This window comes from Betta splendens, chromosome 19 (assembly GCF_900634795.4).
Source record: "Betta splendens chromosome 19, fBetSpl5.4, whole genome shotgun sequence".
NCBI classification, from domain to species: Eukaryota; Metazoa; Chordata; class Actinopteri; order Anabantiformes; family Osphronemidae; genus Betta; species Betta splendens.
Window position 1 is genome coordinate 7,942,541 of NC_040898.2, and position 16,172 is coordinate 7,958,712.

At 51.3% G+C, this 16,172-nt stretch overlaps 4 protein-coding genes across 7 annotated transcripts; 3 read left to right on the top strand and 1 right to left on the bottom strand.

Annotated features, from left to right (window-relative positions):
- The first annotated feature begins 63 nt into the window (after window positions 1–63).
- rfng (RFNG O-fucosylpeptide 3-beta-N-acetylglucosaminyltransferase) lies at window positions 64–4,513 on the top strand. The gene is made up of 9 exons (XM_029134615.3): window positions 64–446; window positions 863–1,413; window positions 2,462–2,510; window positions 2,588–2,690; window positions 2,783–2,936; window positions 3,017–3,102; window positions 3,287–3,452; window positions 3,531–3,616; window positions 3,697–4,513. Exons 2-9 carry the CDS (start codon window positions 961–963, stop codon window positions 3,770–3,772), a joined length of 1,173 nt encoding a protein of 390 aa, XP_028990448.1. The 5' UTR covers window positions 64–446; window positions 863–960; the 3' UTR covers window positions 3,773–4,513.
- Window positions 4,514–4,666: 153 nt separating this feature from the next.
- LOC114845976 (dicarbonyl/L-xylulose reductase) lies at window positions 4,667–7,398 on the top strand. Its single transcript, XM_029134619.3, has 8 exons — window positions 4,667–5,228; window positions 5,783–5,880; window positions 6,250–6,404; window positions 6,514–6,556; window positions 6,632–6,731; window positions 6,806–6,870; window positions 6,954–7,071; window positions 7,237–7,398. Exons 1-8 carry the CDS (start codon window positions 5,177–5,179, stop codon window positions 7,338–7,340), a joined length of 735 nt encoding a protein of 244 aa, XP_028990452.1. The 5' UTR covers window positions 4,667–5,176; the 3' UTR covers window positions 7,341–7,398.
- A 509-nt stretch (window positions 7,399–7,907) lies between these two features.
- LOC114845978 (L-xylulose reductase-like) lies at window positions 7,908–10,191 on the top strand. Its single transcript, XM_029134621.3, has 8 exons — window positions 7,908–8,187; window positions 8,606–8,703; window positions 9,013–9,167; window positions 9,277–9,319; window positions 9,395–9,494; window positions 9,571–9,635; window positions 9,719–9,836; window positions 9,985–10,191. Exons 1-8 carry the CDS (start codon window positions 8,136–8,138, stop codon window positions 10,086–10,088), a joined length of 735 nt encoding a protein of 244 aa, XP_028990454.1. The 5' UTR covers window positions 7,908–8,135; the 3' UTR covers window positions 10,089–10,191.
- Window positions 10,192–10,443: 252 nt separating this feature from the next.
- On the bottom strand, window positions 10,444–16,137 carry LOC114845979 (ras-related C3 botulinum toxin substrate 3). 4 transcript variants are annotated; one of them, XM_029134626.3, is made up of 6 exons: window positions 15,949–16,126; window positions 13,912–13,983; window positions 13,677–13,794; window positions 13,472–13,534; window positions 12,826–12,995; window positions 10,444–12,737 (listed from the first exon to the last, which is right to left on the bottom strand). In XM_029134626.3, exons 1-6 carry the CDS (start codon window positions 15,981–15,983, stop codon window positions 12,425–12,427), a joined length of 771 nt encoding a protein of 256 aa, XP_028990459.1. In that variant the 5' UTR covers window positions 15,984–16,126; the 3' UTR covers window positions 10,444–12,424. The 4 variants fall into 4 exon arrangements, with proteins under 4 accessions (XP_028990459.1, XP_028990456.1, XP_028990457.1 ...); XM_029134623.3 differs by having other exon boundaries at window positions 12,458–12,737; window positions 12,836–12,995; window positions 15,949–16,137; XM_029134624.3 differs by having other exon boundaries at window positions 12,458–12,737; window positions 12,836–12,995; window positions 13,472–13,557; window positions 13,637–13,794.
- Window positions 16,138–16,172: the final 35 nt, after the last annotated feature.

The following is a 16,172-nucleotide window of genomic DNA, read 5'->3' on the forward strand; positions in this document are numbered from 1 at the left end:
ACTGGATTCGTAGGTTACAAACAGCTCGCGTCGATCCTCGCCATTGTGCTCAAATTGCTCTTTTACTTTGAAGGGTTCACAGGAAGCGTAAGGAGCTGGTAGTAGCTTAACTTTTGAAGACTTCGGTTCTTGGAGTTTTGCGGTCTGTGGAGTGTTTGGATAAGTAGTTGAGTGCGTCGAGGCGGCGGTAAAATTATGTTTGAGTGACATAAAGTCTTCTGAATACCGCATGGAAGAACGAGGAGCATCGCTGAGCTGATCCAAAGAGCCAAAGAAGAAGAAAGTAGGAGGAACGCGACGGCTCGAGAAGCGCAATCGGTCGAAACCAATGGGTTTCCAGTAAATAGTCGGTTCGTAGAAGCTGCATGTCTCCGGGACGTTTCCACGCCGAACTAAAGGCGATCTCCTCGAACAAAGAAGTCCAATGAGTCCTCGGATCTCTCACGGTAAAAGACGGTTCCGTCGAAACCCGCCTCAGCGCGAAAGCGAAATCTAGCGCTCGCTTGTTGCAAAATTCAGAATTTCACGTCTGGAAGGATTTCGGAATAAATGGATTGTAAATGATACACAACCTTTTTCAGATGAATGTGGTCGTTGTGGACGTTGACGTTGAAAAGTTACGCAGTTTAAATGAGTAGTTCGTTTAAATGATCTCGCACCGAACGCCAACATCCCGGGACTTTAAAGTGTCTCTAAAGGACGTAGAGCCATTTTTAAAAGGTCTTTGCGTGTGTTTATGGTTCTCTTCGTGTTTTCTGCTCCAGCTTCAATCAACTGTGATTTAGAGTCTAAGCAGGACACCGTTGGGAGCTTCCTTCTCAGTGACGGGTTATTTAATTCATCACCTGCCCTCTCTCTCCAGGCTTCCCAGTTCCTGTGATGGTGTGAGGATGGGTCCGGGCGGTGCTGGAGGTCACTGCAGCCCTGGAGGCTGATCGCCGCCCCCTCGGGCCGCTCAGGATGCGCGTGGCCTCGGTGGGTGTCAGCAAGTCCTGCTTCCTGCTCTCGCTGGCCTTCGGCGGCCTCCTGCTCATGCTCATACCGGCCCTCCAGCCCCAGGGTCCCCAGGCGGACCTGCCTCAGCCCCGACCCCAAAGCCGGCCCGCGCGGGGCCCGTCGCGGCAGGACGGGGCCTCGGCGCCGTCCGGCGTGGCCCCGGGACTGAATGGAAGCTCAGCGGGCCGCAGTGAACCCACAAAGGCTGAACCCAGGCCTCAAGGTGGTGGAGACTCTAAAAGGAGCCCAGACAGAGGGGCTCTCCTTCGGGGAAAGGGTGGGGAATATTTCGGTTCTAGGTCCCGTGACCTACTGGAGCTGAAGGATATTTTTATTGCCGTGAAGACCACAAAGAAGTACCACAAGTCCAGACTGGAGCTGCTGATTCAGACCTGGGTTTCCAAAGCGAGAGATCAGGTGAGGAGCTGTGGACACGACCGTAACCTCGCTGTGTTTTCTGTAGGTCCAGACTCAACACAAAGCGGTGCCGGGCGCTTATGGAGCCGTGCGTCAGGCGCCGCCGACGGCCCCTGCGTGTTCTGGCGTCGTTTATCAGGGTGTTGCCTCATCGCCGTCTCCAAAATGTGGCCAGAGTTTTTGCTCGTCACCGTCAGCGGAACCGCAGAACATTTATAAGACAGTAAATCGTGATTTCACCCTCGTTTCTGCAACGCCCTCAGTCGGAGTATGCGGTTTATTGAGTCGAAGGTGAAATGAATCTTCCCGTTTCGCGTACAATCTTCACATTCTCACAGATGCAGCCGAGACTCAGTACGTCCACCCGAAAGAATTGACGTGTAGATCACTAAGGCGTCACGCGCAGAGTCCAGCTTCATAAAACACACTCTGACATGAATGAGAAGCAGTTCAGCTTTTTAAGTGGCCGTAAGTACCTCACACAACGTTTTAAGTAGGCAACACAGAAAGCACTGTGGCCAGTGCAGTTGTGCCACTTATTAATTAGTAAGTCTGCTGCTGCTGGACAAAGACAGTCAGTGTGGAAGGAATGGGGGGGGGGTGAGACTCCATCCATGCCCCGTTTCTCCTAGAAATGTTACAGTCACGGACGGCAGTTCCACGACTCGGGCTCTGAATCCTGACTCCTGCTCTGCTCTGAAAGGGCCCCGCTGTGAGTCTGCTGTGCGTTAACTGCACCAACTCAACCATTACAGGCCGTTTAGGGCCTTGTTTTACTGCTCTGAGGTCACTTCCATTTATTCATGGTGATGGAGAGTATTTGTGGAACCCTTTCCCTGTTTAGTCCACATTAGGACTCTTATAATGTGCAGCGTTTGACGGCCTGTAAAAGCTCCAGCCCCCTGCGGGTCTTTGAACGCCACACGGGCCCTGACGCCGGGCAGAACCGCTGCTGGACAGATGTTCTGGCTTAAAGCTGACCCAACACGCTGGGTGAACTGGTTCTGACGCTGCGGCGTTTAACTGGGTCTCCTTGTGCTTTTGTCAGACCTACATTTTCACCGATGGGGAAGACAAGGAGCTGCGGGTGCGAACAGGTACAGCAACAAACGCCGTCTCCCACAGAATGACAGGACAGAGGCGGTAAATCAGAGTCTGGGTCTCTCTCCCACAGGGGTTAACCTCATCAACACTAACTGCTCGGCGGCCCACACCCGACAGGCTCTGTGCTGCAAGATGTCTGTGGAGTACGACAAATTCATCGAGTCCCAGAGGAAGTGAGTGACACGGGAATGAAGCCCGTCTGTCAAACCTATCATGTTGTAGGTGAAGCTAGGAGCTCAGACCTCATGCTGTGCGCGTGCCACAGGTGGTTCTGCCACGTGGACGACGACAACTACGTGATCCTGCCCAGCCTGCTGCAGATGCTCTCCTCCTACCACCACAGCCAGGACGTGTACCTGGGCCGACCCAGTCTGGATCACCCCATCGAGGCGGCGGAGAGGATCAAGAGCGACGGCTCGGTCAGTTCGGCTCACACGCCGTGAACTAACGCGATCACTAGTGTGAGGCTTCGTGTTGACGTGTCCGTGTCCGGTTCCAGGAGTCCGTCAGGTTCTGGTTCGCCACCGGTGGAGCGGGCTTCTGCATCAGCAGAGGTCTGGCGCTGAAAATGAGCCCGTGGGCCAGGTGCGTCACGGACTCCAGCTGTTAGGAATCAGTCGCGCTGCGAATCCACTATTTACTCACAGGAATCCATCCAGCGCGACTGCTCGCTCAGTTCGGAAGCCGTCTTCATCCCGCACGCCGGAATTTGGGGGCGAAAGGGGACGTTTTTGCTCTGGCGCTTGAATCTGTCCCCTGCGATTTTCAGCCTGGGGAATTTCATCAGCACGGCGGAGCGGATCCGGCTGCCGGACGACTGCACCATCGGCTACATCATCGAGGCGCTGCTGGAGGTGGCGCTGACGCACACGCACCTCTTCCACTCGCACCTGGAGAACCTGCAGAAGCTGCCCACGGCCACGGTGCTGCAGCAGGTGAGTGGGGGGGGGGGGTCCGTGGGTTGAGACAGAGACGCTTCAGGTGTGGAGTCTGCACGCGTTGTCTGTTCGCAGGTGACGCTGAGCTACGGCGGCTTTGAGAACAGGAGAAACGTGGTGAGCGTCGTCGGGGGCTTCTCTCTGGCCGAGGACCCCACGCGGTAAAAATCCGTCGTTCACGTTCACCCTCAACCCGCCCTGTGTCACACGCCTGATGTCTGCTCTCTGTCGGACCCCGTAGGTTTAAGACGGTCCACTGCCTCCTGTACCCAGACGTCGCCTGGTGCCCAAAGCTCAAGCCTCGCCACAAAAGCTGAGCCCCACAGAGAATGCAGCCCACACGACTCCGCAGCTTCTTTCACTGCGCCTTCAGATCATCAGCCAAGTATTAAACAGTTTAAATGTTTTTGAGCTCGGACAAGGACTGACCTCATGTTTGAGAGATTACATCTGACTGACATGGACACATTTACGTCAGTCTGTTCTCAGCCAAATAGCTTTTTCTTAAATGAAATGTTTTGGGTTTCTTTGCACTACATCCATTGGGTCGCTTCCTCATATAATCTTTATTATTATTATTTTGTACGTTCCTCATATGTCGAAACCCACAAACCCACACTGAGTTTTAAATCAACTGTGTAACTAAGAAGCTGCCCTGACGGAGAGCTGACGTCAGCTGGACATTGGATGAACTTCATGTCATGCTTGAATCAGGCTGATCTCTGCACGCTGGGAACGAGACAGGGGTGTTTGCAGCCTGAAGCTTGAGTAGGACTCTTATTTTGAAAGCACCAGGAGCCTTCGGTGTGTGAAGACAGAAGATACCTGACAGCACGTGCAGTCACAAACCAGTTTCAGTATTTCCAATTTTTTTAAAGATAAATTTGTGTAATTAAAAAAATCTGTCTACCCTTTTGGCACAAGACCAGAATCCCAAACTCTTGCTCGTGTCCTGCTGCAGGTCAGTGGGCAAAACGGGGACATGTGGAGAGGGGGACATTTTCTACACACTGATGTATTATGACGTTTCAATAAAAATAAAAGTGTTCTGCAATAAGTGTTCTGTGTAAGCGAACTCACGTGGGTGTTAGATTTATGGAAGGTTGTATGACTGCCTGATGACGTCACTGAAGAGAACAAGCTGTTGGAGGATGTCAGTGATGTAGTGCTTCATTATCTCGCACTGGGTGTGTGAGCATCGACATCGACGTGTCCACGAGCCGAAGCAAAATGCAGAGATGTGCGACTTCTGGACAAAACCCAGATGTTCTTATTATTTTTTTATTCTTTCTCACAGATTTGTGCAAATGTAAAATGTTGTTGGATGAATAATAACTGACTGTACTGAGCTCGGTTCTGTCCATTTTTGTGCCTTCTGCGGGTTCACAGCCTTTGAGCCGCACTGACCTGGAAGACAAACATGTTGTGAAGTTTGAACTTTGAGCCAAGCGGAACAAAGACGCGCAGCTTCCTGCAGCCAGCGAACCGAACCGACCGCTCTGAGCTGCTCAGCAGAATCAGCACCAACAACAACCGGACCGCGTGAAGCAGCCGAGGAGTCCGGGGGCGCTTTGGACCGCTTGTGTTTCAGATCCAGTGGGGATTAAGTTCGATCGTGGACCCGAGTCACGTGACCGCTGCTCTCATCTTGTGACCCATCTGCGCCTCAAACCCGAGCCGCGGCTTCGCCTACAGCTGATCTCTGCCGCGTGGAACCGGACATGGAGATCTCGTTCGCCGGAAAACGAGCTCTGGTCACGGGAGCGGGGAAAGGTAAAGACACGCGGCGGCGTTCGTGGGTGTGACACGCAGGACGCCGCCGTGCGGAGCGACACTGACACCGTCAGGCTGCGGTAAAAACCGCACGCGCCTCTTCACGCCAGAGCAGCTGAGCTAAAGTTGCTTTTTAAGACATCAGTCCGACTTCTCTGTCCTAAAAACTCAAGCGTCTGCACAGAGTGGGTCTGAAATGAGAAGCAAACGACTAATGAGCAAATCAGATTATGAATATGTGCAGACACAGAATGGGATTTGTTCATGCTGCGTTCCAGATGGCCTCACATTCCTCATATGCAACAGCGTCCCTTCACCCGATTACATCACATTGAAGGAGCCCAAAATGCTGAAACACACAGTTCACACTTGTTCCTACCAGAGTTTAACTGTGAGCAGTTGGACATTATTGGAGGTCTGTGTTTTGAGCTGCCACTTAGTTTAAAAACCCCTTTGTTCATAGTGCATTGTGAGCCGGAGACAAGCGTGGAATGTGTGTGTGTGTCTCTCTCTCTCTAATAAGTCTTTGTGTTTATGGATGCTTCGTGCCTCAGGGATTGGCAGGGCCACGGCTTTGGCTCTGGCGCGCTGTGGAGCAAAGGTGGTGGCGGTCACACGCACACAGGCCGACCTGGACAGTCTTATGGAGGAGGTATGACAGACACACGCACGCACACACACACACACACACACACTCTCATACACACACACACACACACTCTCATACACACACACACACACACACACACACACTCACACACACGCACACAGGCCGACCTGGACAGTCTGATGGAGGAGGTATGACAGACACACACACGCACACACACACACACACACACACTCTCATACACACACACACACACACTCTCATACACACACACACACACACACACACACACTCACACACACGCACACAGGCCGACCTGGACAGTCTGATGGAGGAGGTACGACACACACACACACGAGGGGGCTCTGCTCGTGACCTCTGACCCTTCCACACCCCCCTCTCTTTCCCTCACAGTGTTCGTCCATCACTCCCGTGTGTGTGGATCTAGCCGACTGGGACGCCACGGAGGCCGCGCTGCAGGACATCGGCCCCATCGATCTGCTGGTGAACAACGCCGCCCGCATCAGTCTGCAGCCATTTCTGGAGGTTACGCCTGACCAGTTTGACCAGTAAGAGGAATTCGAGCTACTGGGTCGATAGAGGACAGAGTAGAACATGAGTTTAAACAGGCTCATAATGTGAGTATGTGTTCTGTTCTGAGGTGTGTTTCATCTCCAGGTTATTCAGTGTGAATGTGAAGGCTGCACTGCACGTGTCTCAGGTCAGTAACGACTTGATGCTTTCACCGTGAAGCAGGTTGTAGTGAATCCAACCCAGCTCCTGTTCCTGTGGGCAGATTGTGGCTCGTGGCATGAAGGCCAGAGGAGCAGGAGGCTCCATCGTCCACGTGTCCAGCCAGTCTGCACAGTGTGCCCTCAAAGACCACGCTGTTTACTGTGAGTCACTGAAGAAGCTGGAACCTGATCTTTCCCCACGTGACAGCGACCAACGTGTCTCTGTCTTTGCTCAGGTGCCACCAAAGGAGCGCTGGACATGCTGATGAAAGTCATGGCTTTGGAGCTCGGACCCCACAAGGTAGTGGTGCTCTGCTTTTCACTAGACTTCCCCACACTCTCTTGGACTTATAAACTGAAGTGCTGGCGTCGTGCTGTGATCAGATCCGCGTGAACAGCGTGAACCCCACAGTGGTGATGACTGACATGGGTCGTTTGGCCTGGAGCGACCCCAAAAAAGCAGAGCCCCTGATGTCACGTATCCCCCTTGGCCACTTCGCAGGTGAGAATCAGGAAGCTGTGTAATTGGAAAATCCTTCTACACATGTAAACCCCACGTGTGTGTGTGTGTGTGTGTGTGTGTGTGTGTGTGTGTGTGTGTGTGTGTGTGTGTGTGTGTGTGTGTGTGTGTGTGTGTGTGTGTGTGTGTGTGTGTGTGTGTGTGCAGAGGTGGAGGACGTGGTCAACAGTATTTTATTCCTGCTGAGTGATAAGAGCAGCATGACTAATGGAGTCACTTTGCCAGTGGACGGAGGATTTCTGGCCTGTTGAAGAACATCCACCTTCATCACAGCCACGTTTTTTCACCAAATAAACTTACTGCACACGCCTTCTGCGTTGGTTGTGTTTACTTATCTCTAACAGACTTATTAGATTTCTATATTTTGACCTCGGTGTCAGAATCTCCTGCTGTATGAAAGTCCAGGCGGAGGCACGTCTGTTCTCTGCAGTCGTAGCTTGTGGAAAATGAAGAAATGAATTTCGAACGTGTCCAAGATGCAGTGAAAATGGCAGAATTTTCCATTTTAGATTATGAAAATTATAGGAAAAAGTGCAATTCCCCCCAGAATTCTCAAACAAACCAGACTAGTTTTGAGGCAATCTCAAACCGGAAAAGCGCTGAAAAGCCGAAACCAGGGAGTGTTTCAAGTTTGGGAAACAAAATACAGAATAACTAGTGATGGCAGATGCTCAACGTTTAAGCCATGCATTAAAACTCATTTTAATGAGCGACGTCTCCTCGGACTGTTGGCGCAGGACGCTTGCGGTAGGACCTCCAGGCGCAGATGGACCTGTTGCGCGTTTCTTCTAGGTATTACGGTACGGGTGTTTGGGGTACCTTTTACCTACAACCTTGGGCGCATTCTTTTTAGCACTAACCGGCGCTGGCTGCGTTTGCGGTGTTTTACCTAACGTCCACGGGTGAACGGAGCCGACTGCCTCCTTCCGCCGCTTTAACCCGCGAAGAAGAACGCGAACCCACAGGATTTCAGCTCACGGCGTCTGTTTTCAGCGTCTCGCCTCGCGTGTGACGGATCCAGCTGATCTCCGCACGCTGGACTGAACATGGAGATTTCATTCGCAGGAAAACGAGCTCTGGTCACCGGAGCGGGGAAAGGTGAGAGACGCTGAAGACACCTAAATGTGTCGGCTCCTTCGAACAAACACTTTTTATAGTTACGGCCTCAGAAATAATAGTTTATCACCGCTGAAAACACAGGCGTCTGCACCGTGGGCTTGTCTGAAATCCGCCGAATGCCTTAAAATGAGGACTTGAGATTATAAATGTGAGCAGAGAATTTGCGTCCACAACAGCTTCCCTTCCCAGTATGTCACATTAAAACCCCAGATGTATTGAAACACGTGTAATTCACATAACGTTTTTCTACTAGTGTATATAAAGTACTTACCTACGGGCAGATCTAGGCTTTAGCCATTATTGATGCACACGGTACTGGTAAATATGTCCCGTTTGGAACTAATTGGTGTATTTCAGCTCTTTAAGTCTTTGTGTTTATGGATGCTTCGTGCCTCAGGGATCGGCAGGGCCACGGCTTTGGCTCTGGCGCGCTGTGGAGCAAAGGTGGTGGCGGTCACACGCACACAGGCCGACCTGGACAGTCTGATGGAGGAGGTATGACAGACACACACACGCACACACACACACACACACACACACACTCTCATACACACACACTCTCACACACACACACACACACACACACACACACACACGCACACAGGCCGACCTGAACAGTCTGATGGAGGAGGTACGACACACACACACGAGGGGGCTCTGCTCGTGACCTCTGACCCTTCCACACCCTCCTCAGCTGTGTGTCCGCCTTTGCCCCACGCTACTCTGACATGCACTGGCTCATCGTTAGTTAAGGGTGGAGGCCTCCTCGCCTCCTCACACCGACGCATCCGTATTCCCTCACAGTGTCCGTCCATCACTCCCGTGTGTGTGGATCTAGCCGACTGGGACGCCACGGAGGCCGCGCTGCAGGACATCGGCCCCATCGATCTGCTGGTGAACAACGCCGCCCGCATCAGTCTGCAGCCATTTCTGGAGGTTACGCCTGACCAATTTGACCAGTAAGAGGAATTCGAGCTACTGGGTCGATAGAGGACAGAGTAGAACATGAGTTTAAACAGGCTCATAATGCGAGGACGTGTTCTGTTCTGAGGTGTGTTTCATCTCCAGGTTATTCAGTGTGAATGTGAAGGCTGCGCTGCACGTGTCTCAGGTCAGTAACGACTTGATGCTTTCACTATGAAGCAGGTTGTAGTGAATCCAACCCAGCTCCTGTTCCTGTGGGCAGATTGTGGCTCGTGGCATGAAGGCCAGAGGAGCAGGAGGCTCCATCGTCCACGTGTCCAGCCAGGCTGCGCTCAGTGCCGTCAGAGAGTTTGCTGTTTACTGTGAGTCACTGAAGAAGCTGGAGCTTGAAATTTTTCCCCACGTGACAGCGACCAACGTGTCTCTGTCTTTGCTCAGGTGCCACCAAAGGAGCGCTGGACATGCTGATGAAAGTCATGGCTTTGGAGCTCGGACCCCACAAGGTAGTGATGCTCTGCTTTTCACTAGACTTCCCCACACTCTCTTGGACTTATAAACTGAAGTGCTGGCGTCGTGCTGTGATCAGATCCGCGTGAACAGCGTGAACCCCACAGTGGTGATGACTGACATGGGTCGTTTGGCCTGGAGCGACCCCAAAAAAGCAGAGCCCCTGATGTCACGTATCCCCCTTGGCCACTTCGCAGGTGAGAATCAGGAAGCTTCAGAGGCTCATCGTATTTACCACTTAAATATCCTAGTCACTGCACACTGTGCCTGAGCCAAGTGTTAATCTCACCTGTGTGTATGTGTGTGTGTGTGTGTGTGTGTGTGTGTGTGTGTGTGTTTGCGCAGAGGAGGAGGACGTAGTCAACAGTATTTTATTCCTACTGAGTGATAAGAGCAACATGACTAATGGAATCACTTTGCCAGTGGACGGGGGCTTTCTGGCCTGTTGACCGACGTGAGCTTTGCTTCACCACGCGCTCAGTGGATAGAAGAATGAACCTCCACCTCCATCACACAGCCAGGTTATTCACCAAATAAACTGACTGCACGAGCCTTCTGTGTCCGTTGTAAGCATTTTGTGATATTAGCATTTTTAGGTTTCCTAATACTAGGTGCAGTGGGACACATACATGACATCACCGTGGCAACAGCCCGAATGTCCATCTATTTCCCCTGCATCAAGATAAGGTTGATTACTTTTTATGACTAATTGAGTTCTAGGGTTCTAGAGTTAAGTAGTGTAGCTTATTTAGAGTTCATCCAAATGTGATAGTAAGAATAAAATAAAGTCAGGACACAGCAGCATACCTTACATATACATTTGTATTTAGTATACAAAAAGTTGAAATATTTCACCACACAGAAATGTGAAGTAATAAAAAATAAGACAAACAGCTGGAACAACTATACAAGTCATCTTACATTACATACGTACATGGCCAATGCATTTCATCGTACAATCGCTCCTAAGAATTACAGTGTGTCAAATAACTTCCATGCAATAGTAGTTTTGATTATCATCTTTTTTTTTTTTGCTGCGCTTCTCAGCTACATTTTGACACCTTAGCTATTCAGGATCACAGGACATGATTCAACCACACAGTTTGCTATGCCGACCAAAAGACAGCGTGACGGAGTGGGCCGCAGTGCCGCGTCTCGCCGCGAGGGGGAGACAAACACACCGCCGCCTGCAACCACACAGAAATGCATTACATAAAGGGCCGTCTGCGCCGTTTGCCGCCAAGACAAACCGCACGAGGGTCGGCTCCTTTATTGTACACTGTTACCAACACTTCTAACTTCAACATGAGCGACTATAGTCCCTTTAATTTAAACTGTTTTAGTTTCAAGAGCTAAATATTCAGGTACATGTAGATAGGTATTCATAACGCACTCGTGTTCTAAGGATTATTCTGTACATCACTAGATCTGAGCGTCACTTTTTTTTTCTTTCTTCATGTCCACAGAGTGTTGAAAAGTCTTGTGTGTTACTACAATACAATATGAAACAGTACCAAAAACTGGACACTAAAAAACTTGGCTTAAAACAATACTGTCTCTTAAGCACTAACTCCAAACTGTCAACAAAGCTGTCGCACTGATGCTGCTAAGCGAAGGTCGTCCACACACACACACACACACACGCGCACACACGCCTGGGACGAAAAGTCACCACCCACTCACCCGCAGAGGATTAGAGACACAATCTAAACAATGAGATCAATTAAGACAGAACTATTTTCTTCCGCCCATGCAGGCTCCTCCGAACCCTCCCACCCCCAGAGGCAGAATTCAGGCAGCGAGGTTGTACAGCCCCCCACGTTTGGCATGCTCATCAGTCACGTGTTCACAGTTAGATGAAGTTACCCCGAGATGCCTGACTAAGATCAGATCCCAAGTGTGCTCAAGAAACAGATTTGCATGATGGCCATCAAAGGAAAACGAGTTACGAAGCTATTTGTCTGTCCTGTCTATGTTAAATGGGCAAGAGTGAGCCGTTAGGCCCCAAAAACCCAAACTCCCAGGACTCGTTAGAACCTTTCTAGCCTACAACACCACCATGGCCTCAAATAAAACCGTGTGTTAATTCAGTTAAAGCCTCAACTAATAAGTGTCGATCTACTAACAGCATCTGTGATGATGCACGACAGGCTGTAAAAAAGGTCTTCCATCGGTTTTCCAAAGGTCTTTTATGCTCTTAAAATCAAAACATGGCAACACAGGACTTCATGGTTTACCACGCGGCCATGCAGATGGATGTTGGTTCGATTCTTTTATTGTACCTTATTGTGTAATTCAGTAGGTGTTCACATATCACATTTCATAGCTTGCCCTAATCTCTTAAATCCATGTTGCTCACTGTGTAAATCTGCTGAATGTAGGCGTTTCAGGCCCAAGAAGTCACTTTAAGCCGTTTCACTTCTGTATGGAATCAGTTCATCGGATGAACTCGTCTCAGACCTCTTGTCTCCAACAGATCTCAGCTCCGTGATCCCAGTGCCGCCACAGGCAAAACTTAAGGCTTAGTTGCGATTGCCCCTCAACATATATACATACATAGTGTAATACATAAAGGCAGGCAGTAGTATTTTGTTTGCAAATGCTGATCTTAGATCAGAAGCTGAGGGTAACGTCCAATCGGAAGGTTTATTCACAGTTCACGTTCTAGCTAGTCACTGCGTTAAATCAAGCAAGCATGGCTGAGAAAGGAGAGATGCGGCGGTACGAAGACGAGTAACAGAACCCCCCATCAGAGGGACAGTCAGTGTCCTTCAAAAGCTATGAACTAGTCAGTAATGGTAGAAAACGCGTGATCGAATATTGGTGTCGTTGCCAATATCACTTTGAAAAACATCAGAGGAAAGAATCTTAATCTCAGCAGTGCACACTCACTCTCGCCAGGTCTCTCTCTCTCTCTCATTCTCTCACAGCAGTAGTGGTTGTTGCTCGTGGTGACGGAACGGGAGCTCAGAACATGGTGCACCGCTTCCCCCTCTTCTTCACCGGCGGGGGGCAGAGCACGGCCCGGATGGCCTCGTCGAACACCGTCTTCAGGCCCCGCTGGGTCAGCGCCGAGCACTCCAGGTACTTCACGGCCCCTGGTGAGCGAGCAGACAGGCATGATGGGAAAGGACGAGCAGCGTGGGTGAGTTCGACTCCTATAATGACGTGGACACAGGGTCAGACCCAGCCTCACCGATCTCTCTGGCCATGGCCAGGCCCTGCGGGTAGGTGATGGGGGACAGCTTCTTGTCCCGCAGCCTCTCTATGGTGTCCTTGTCGTCCCGCAGATCCAGCTTGGTGCCCACCAGGATGATGGGCGTGTTTGGGCAGTGGTGCCTAACCTCCGGGTACCACTAAGGCACCGCGCACACACATGCATATACAGAAGACAAAGTCAGTGAGAGAGAGGAGAGAGAGGGGGCCTTTTTGCCCGGTTTTAGAGTCTGGGAGAAGACCTGCGATCACAGCGCGCCGCGTCACATGACGGCAGTCGCTGCAGACGCGCGTGGGCTCTGCGGAGGGAGGCCGCGCCGCCAAACAAGGGCGCGGTTTCATCCGAGAGCGCCTCGTGACGCTCAGCGGACCCAACCGCCGCCGGGCCGCCGCGCTCCCGCCGCAGAGCGACCGGGCCGGCGCAGACCCCGGCAAACAAGGCGCCCCCGCGTCCCCCCCCCTCCCCTCTGAGAGGGGGGGGACGAGGGTCAAACCCGGGCGCTTGGAAACCGAGGTCTGCGGCCGTGCCGCATGGGTGAGAAGCCAGGAGGAGCCGTAGATGTGCCTCCTTGTGGTCAGACTCGGCACGGGGGGGGGGGTCGGTCAGCGTACTGACCTTAGCTCGGACGTTCTCAAAGGAGGCCGGACTGACCAGGGAGAAGCATATCAAGAACACATCCTGGGAGAGAACCAGAGAGATGTCTAGTTGAGAGCAATACGCAAATGTGTGTGTTTGCGCGTGTCTGGGGCTTCAGGAGTCGGGTGCAGTCGTCAAGCATACATTCTGTGTGTGTGTGCGCGTGTGTGTGTCGTTGTTGTACCGTCTGTGGGTAGGACAGTGGTCTGAGCCTGTCGTAGTCCTCCTGCCCTGCTGTGTCCCAAAGGCCCAGATTCACTGGCTTCCCATCCACCATCACATTAGCAGAGTAGTTGTCAAAGCTGTAGAAAGGACATGGGGGAAAAAAACAGTCGTTTTAGATGTGGTACAAGTTATATAGTATATATTAAATCTATATATTACAGTTAATATAGAAAAACATGCAGAGGTTCACTTACACGGTGGGGATGTATTCACCAGGGAAGGCATTGGTGGTGTAGCTAATGAGCAGACAGGTCTTACCCACAGCCCTGAGGAGGAGGAACACCAGAGGATACGTGAGCACAAACGCAGTGTGTGTGTGTGTGTGTGTGTGTGTGTGTGTGTGTGTGTGTGTGTGTGTGTGTGTGTGTGTGTGTGTGTGTTGTGTATTCAGAGTGGAAAGCCTGCTCTGCCACACAGACACTGGCCTACATTTACAGTACGATGCCTGAGGGGGACAGTGGCCTCCTCCAACACACACACACACACACACACACACACACACACACTGTACCATACTAAAGCCCACCCTCCCTGGACTGGCTGAGTGCCCATGCACACCATGGACAGAGCACAAGGTGGTGACACACAGCACCGATATGTTTAAGGGAATAATATCACATCCATAAGTCCAGCCGTGGCTGTGAAGCCCTGTTAAAATCCATATTGATCACGTGACACTGGCCCCAGAAGCATTTTTCCTTTACAGAAACTCTGCAAACCGACACCCTTTTGCTGCAGACTGTGATTCAACACCTATTGTTGGTTATTTATTTGATCCCCTCCGTGTGAAGGGAGCTGGGAGGTGTGACTAGTCCACTGTGTGGAGTTCTGAGGCTGCAGTGTGGAATAGTTCAGAACTTTTCCCACCATGTAGCAAAATGTTTTCATGTGATATATCCTTTAAAACATCCAGGAGTAGGTCAAACTTCTAAAACTGTGTCCCAATTTTCCCACAATGCACTCTGACACTCTGTCCATTCCTTAAGGTGTCCCTGTAGCCACATTAGCTTGGTGCAATTAAACACTTCTGCTAAGATCCAATGCTGAAGGAACTCCTCAGCAAATCTATACTAATGTTCAATATTTACCTCAAATATTTGCCAAAGTAATAATCAACAAAAAAACAACATCAATAATCTTCTCAATAATCTTCAAAATAGAAGCACTGAAGTCAGGTAATTGATCTGAAACCATAGTCTTTACTTACGTCTTGTCCATGAAGGTTGTGTCAAACGTTCAGGCTGTTTGCAAAACTTATTTGTTCGATGTGCATGACATCATCTCTAAGATGGCTGCACCAGCGGGAGAAACACTAACGAGCAGCGTGAATGTGAAATCAAACCCCGGACCAAAGCAAACCTCTGCGCCGCTGGCCTCAAGCAGTTCCCCAGTATGTTCTGTTCAAAGGACAACAGCTGGAGCCTCAAAGTAATGCAGCTAAGTGGAATTCAGCCATCAGTCATCTATTATTTAACCCCGTGCTGTTTAGGCTTCATAAACACAAACTGCAAACGAGCCAAATGGGGCAAAAACATCAAGTGAGCATGACTATGATTATTCCTAACAAAAAACGCCCTGCTCTCCATTTAGTCTGACCACACCTTTGGATCCTGCTGCTGACCAGCCACATCTGTCCAACAGCACCTGCTCGCTTCCTTTTGCTTCCCAGCCCTGAGATAAGATGAGGATATGCTAATGCCATCGTCAGGGACATGAACGTGCTGACAGCAAATCCTACAATCCAGCATTCGGAGTCTAATTTGAGCACGTGGATTTGAATCAGAGAGATAAAATTCAATTTCAGGCCCATTATTCTAAGAACTAACAGACGTGGAAGTGGCTCTGGACGCAGGACGGGGGGGGGGGGGGCACTGGGAGCAGGATCGGAGCAGCGGGGCCTGTTTGCCAATGACAGGGCCACGAATTCCTTAGCGTGCATCAGCACTTCGACCGGCCTCCAGTGGCCTACGAGGCGTGTAGGTGTTCCCGCATAGGCGCCCCCGCTCCCCGGCGGCACAAAGAGGCGGCGGGGGCGACGCCGACGAGCCGGAGGCAAAGCGCGGAGCGCGTAACGGCCGAGATCTGTCGAGCACGAATTCGCGGACACCCGGAAAAAGCAGGGCGTCGGACGGATCGGCGAGCCCCAGCTCCCGTATCATCCATCCATCCGTGGGCTCATCACTGGGACACGCCAGCGCGTTCGCGGCCGCTCGTTTCGCCCGTTCTCTTACCCGTCGCCCACCACCACGCATTTGATCGCTTGCATTTGTGCGCGAGCCGGAGGCTTTTCGGGAGCCGGTGCTGGAGGTTTATTGGATCCGACGGTCTGCGACGAGGTCTCGGAGGAGAGCAGCGGGCCAGTCCGCTCGGCGATGGAGCCGCAGTGAAAGGGGTCGATGACGAGCGGGGCCGAGCGACGTCGGAAATGGCCGAGTCGATTTAAAGGGACAGAGAG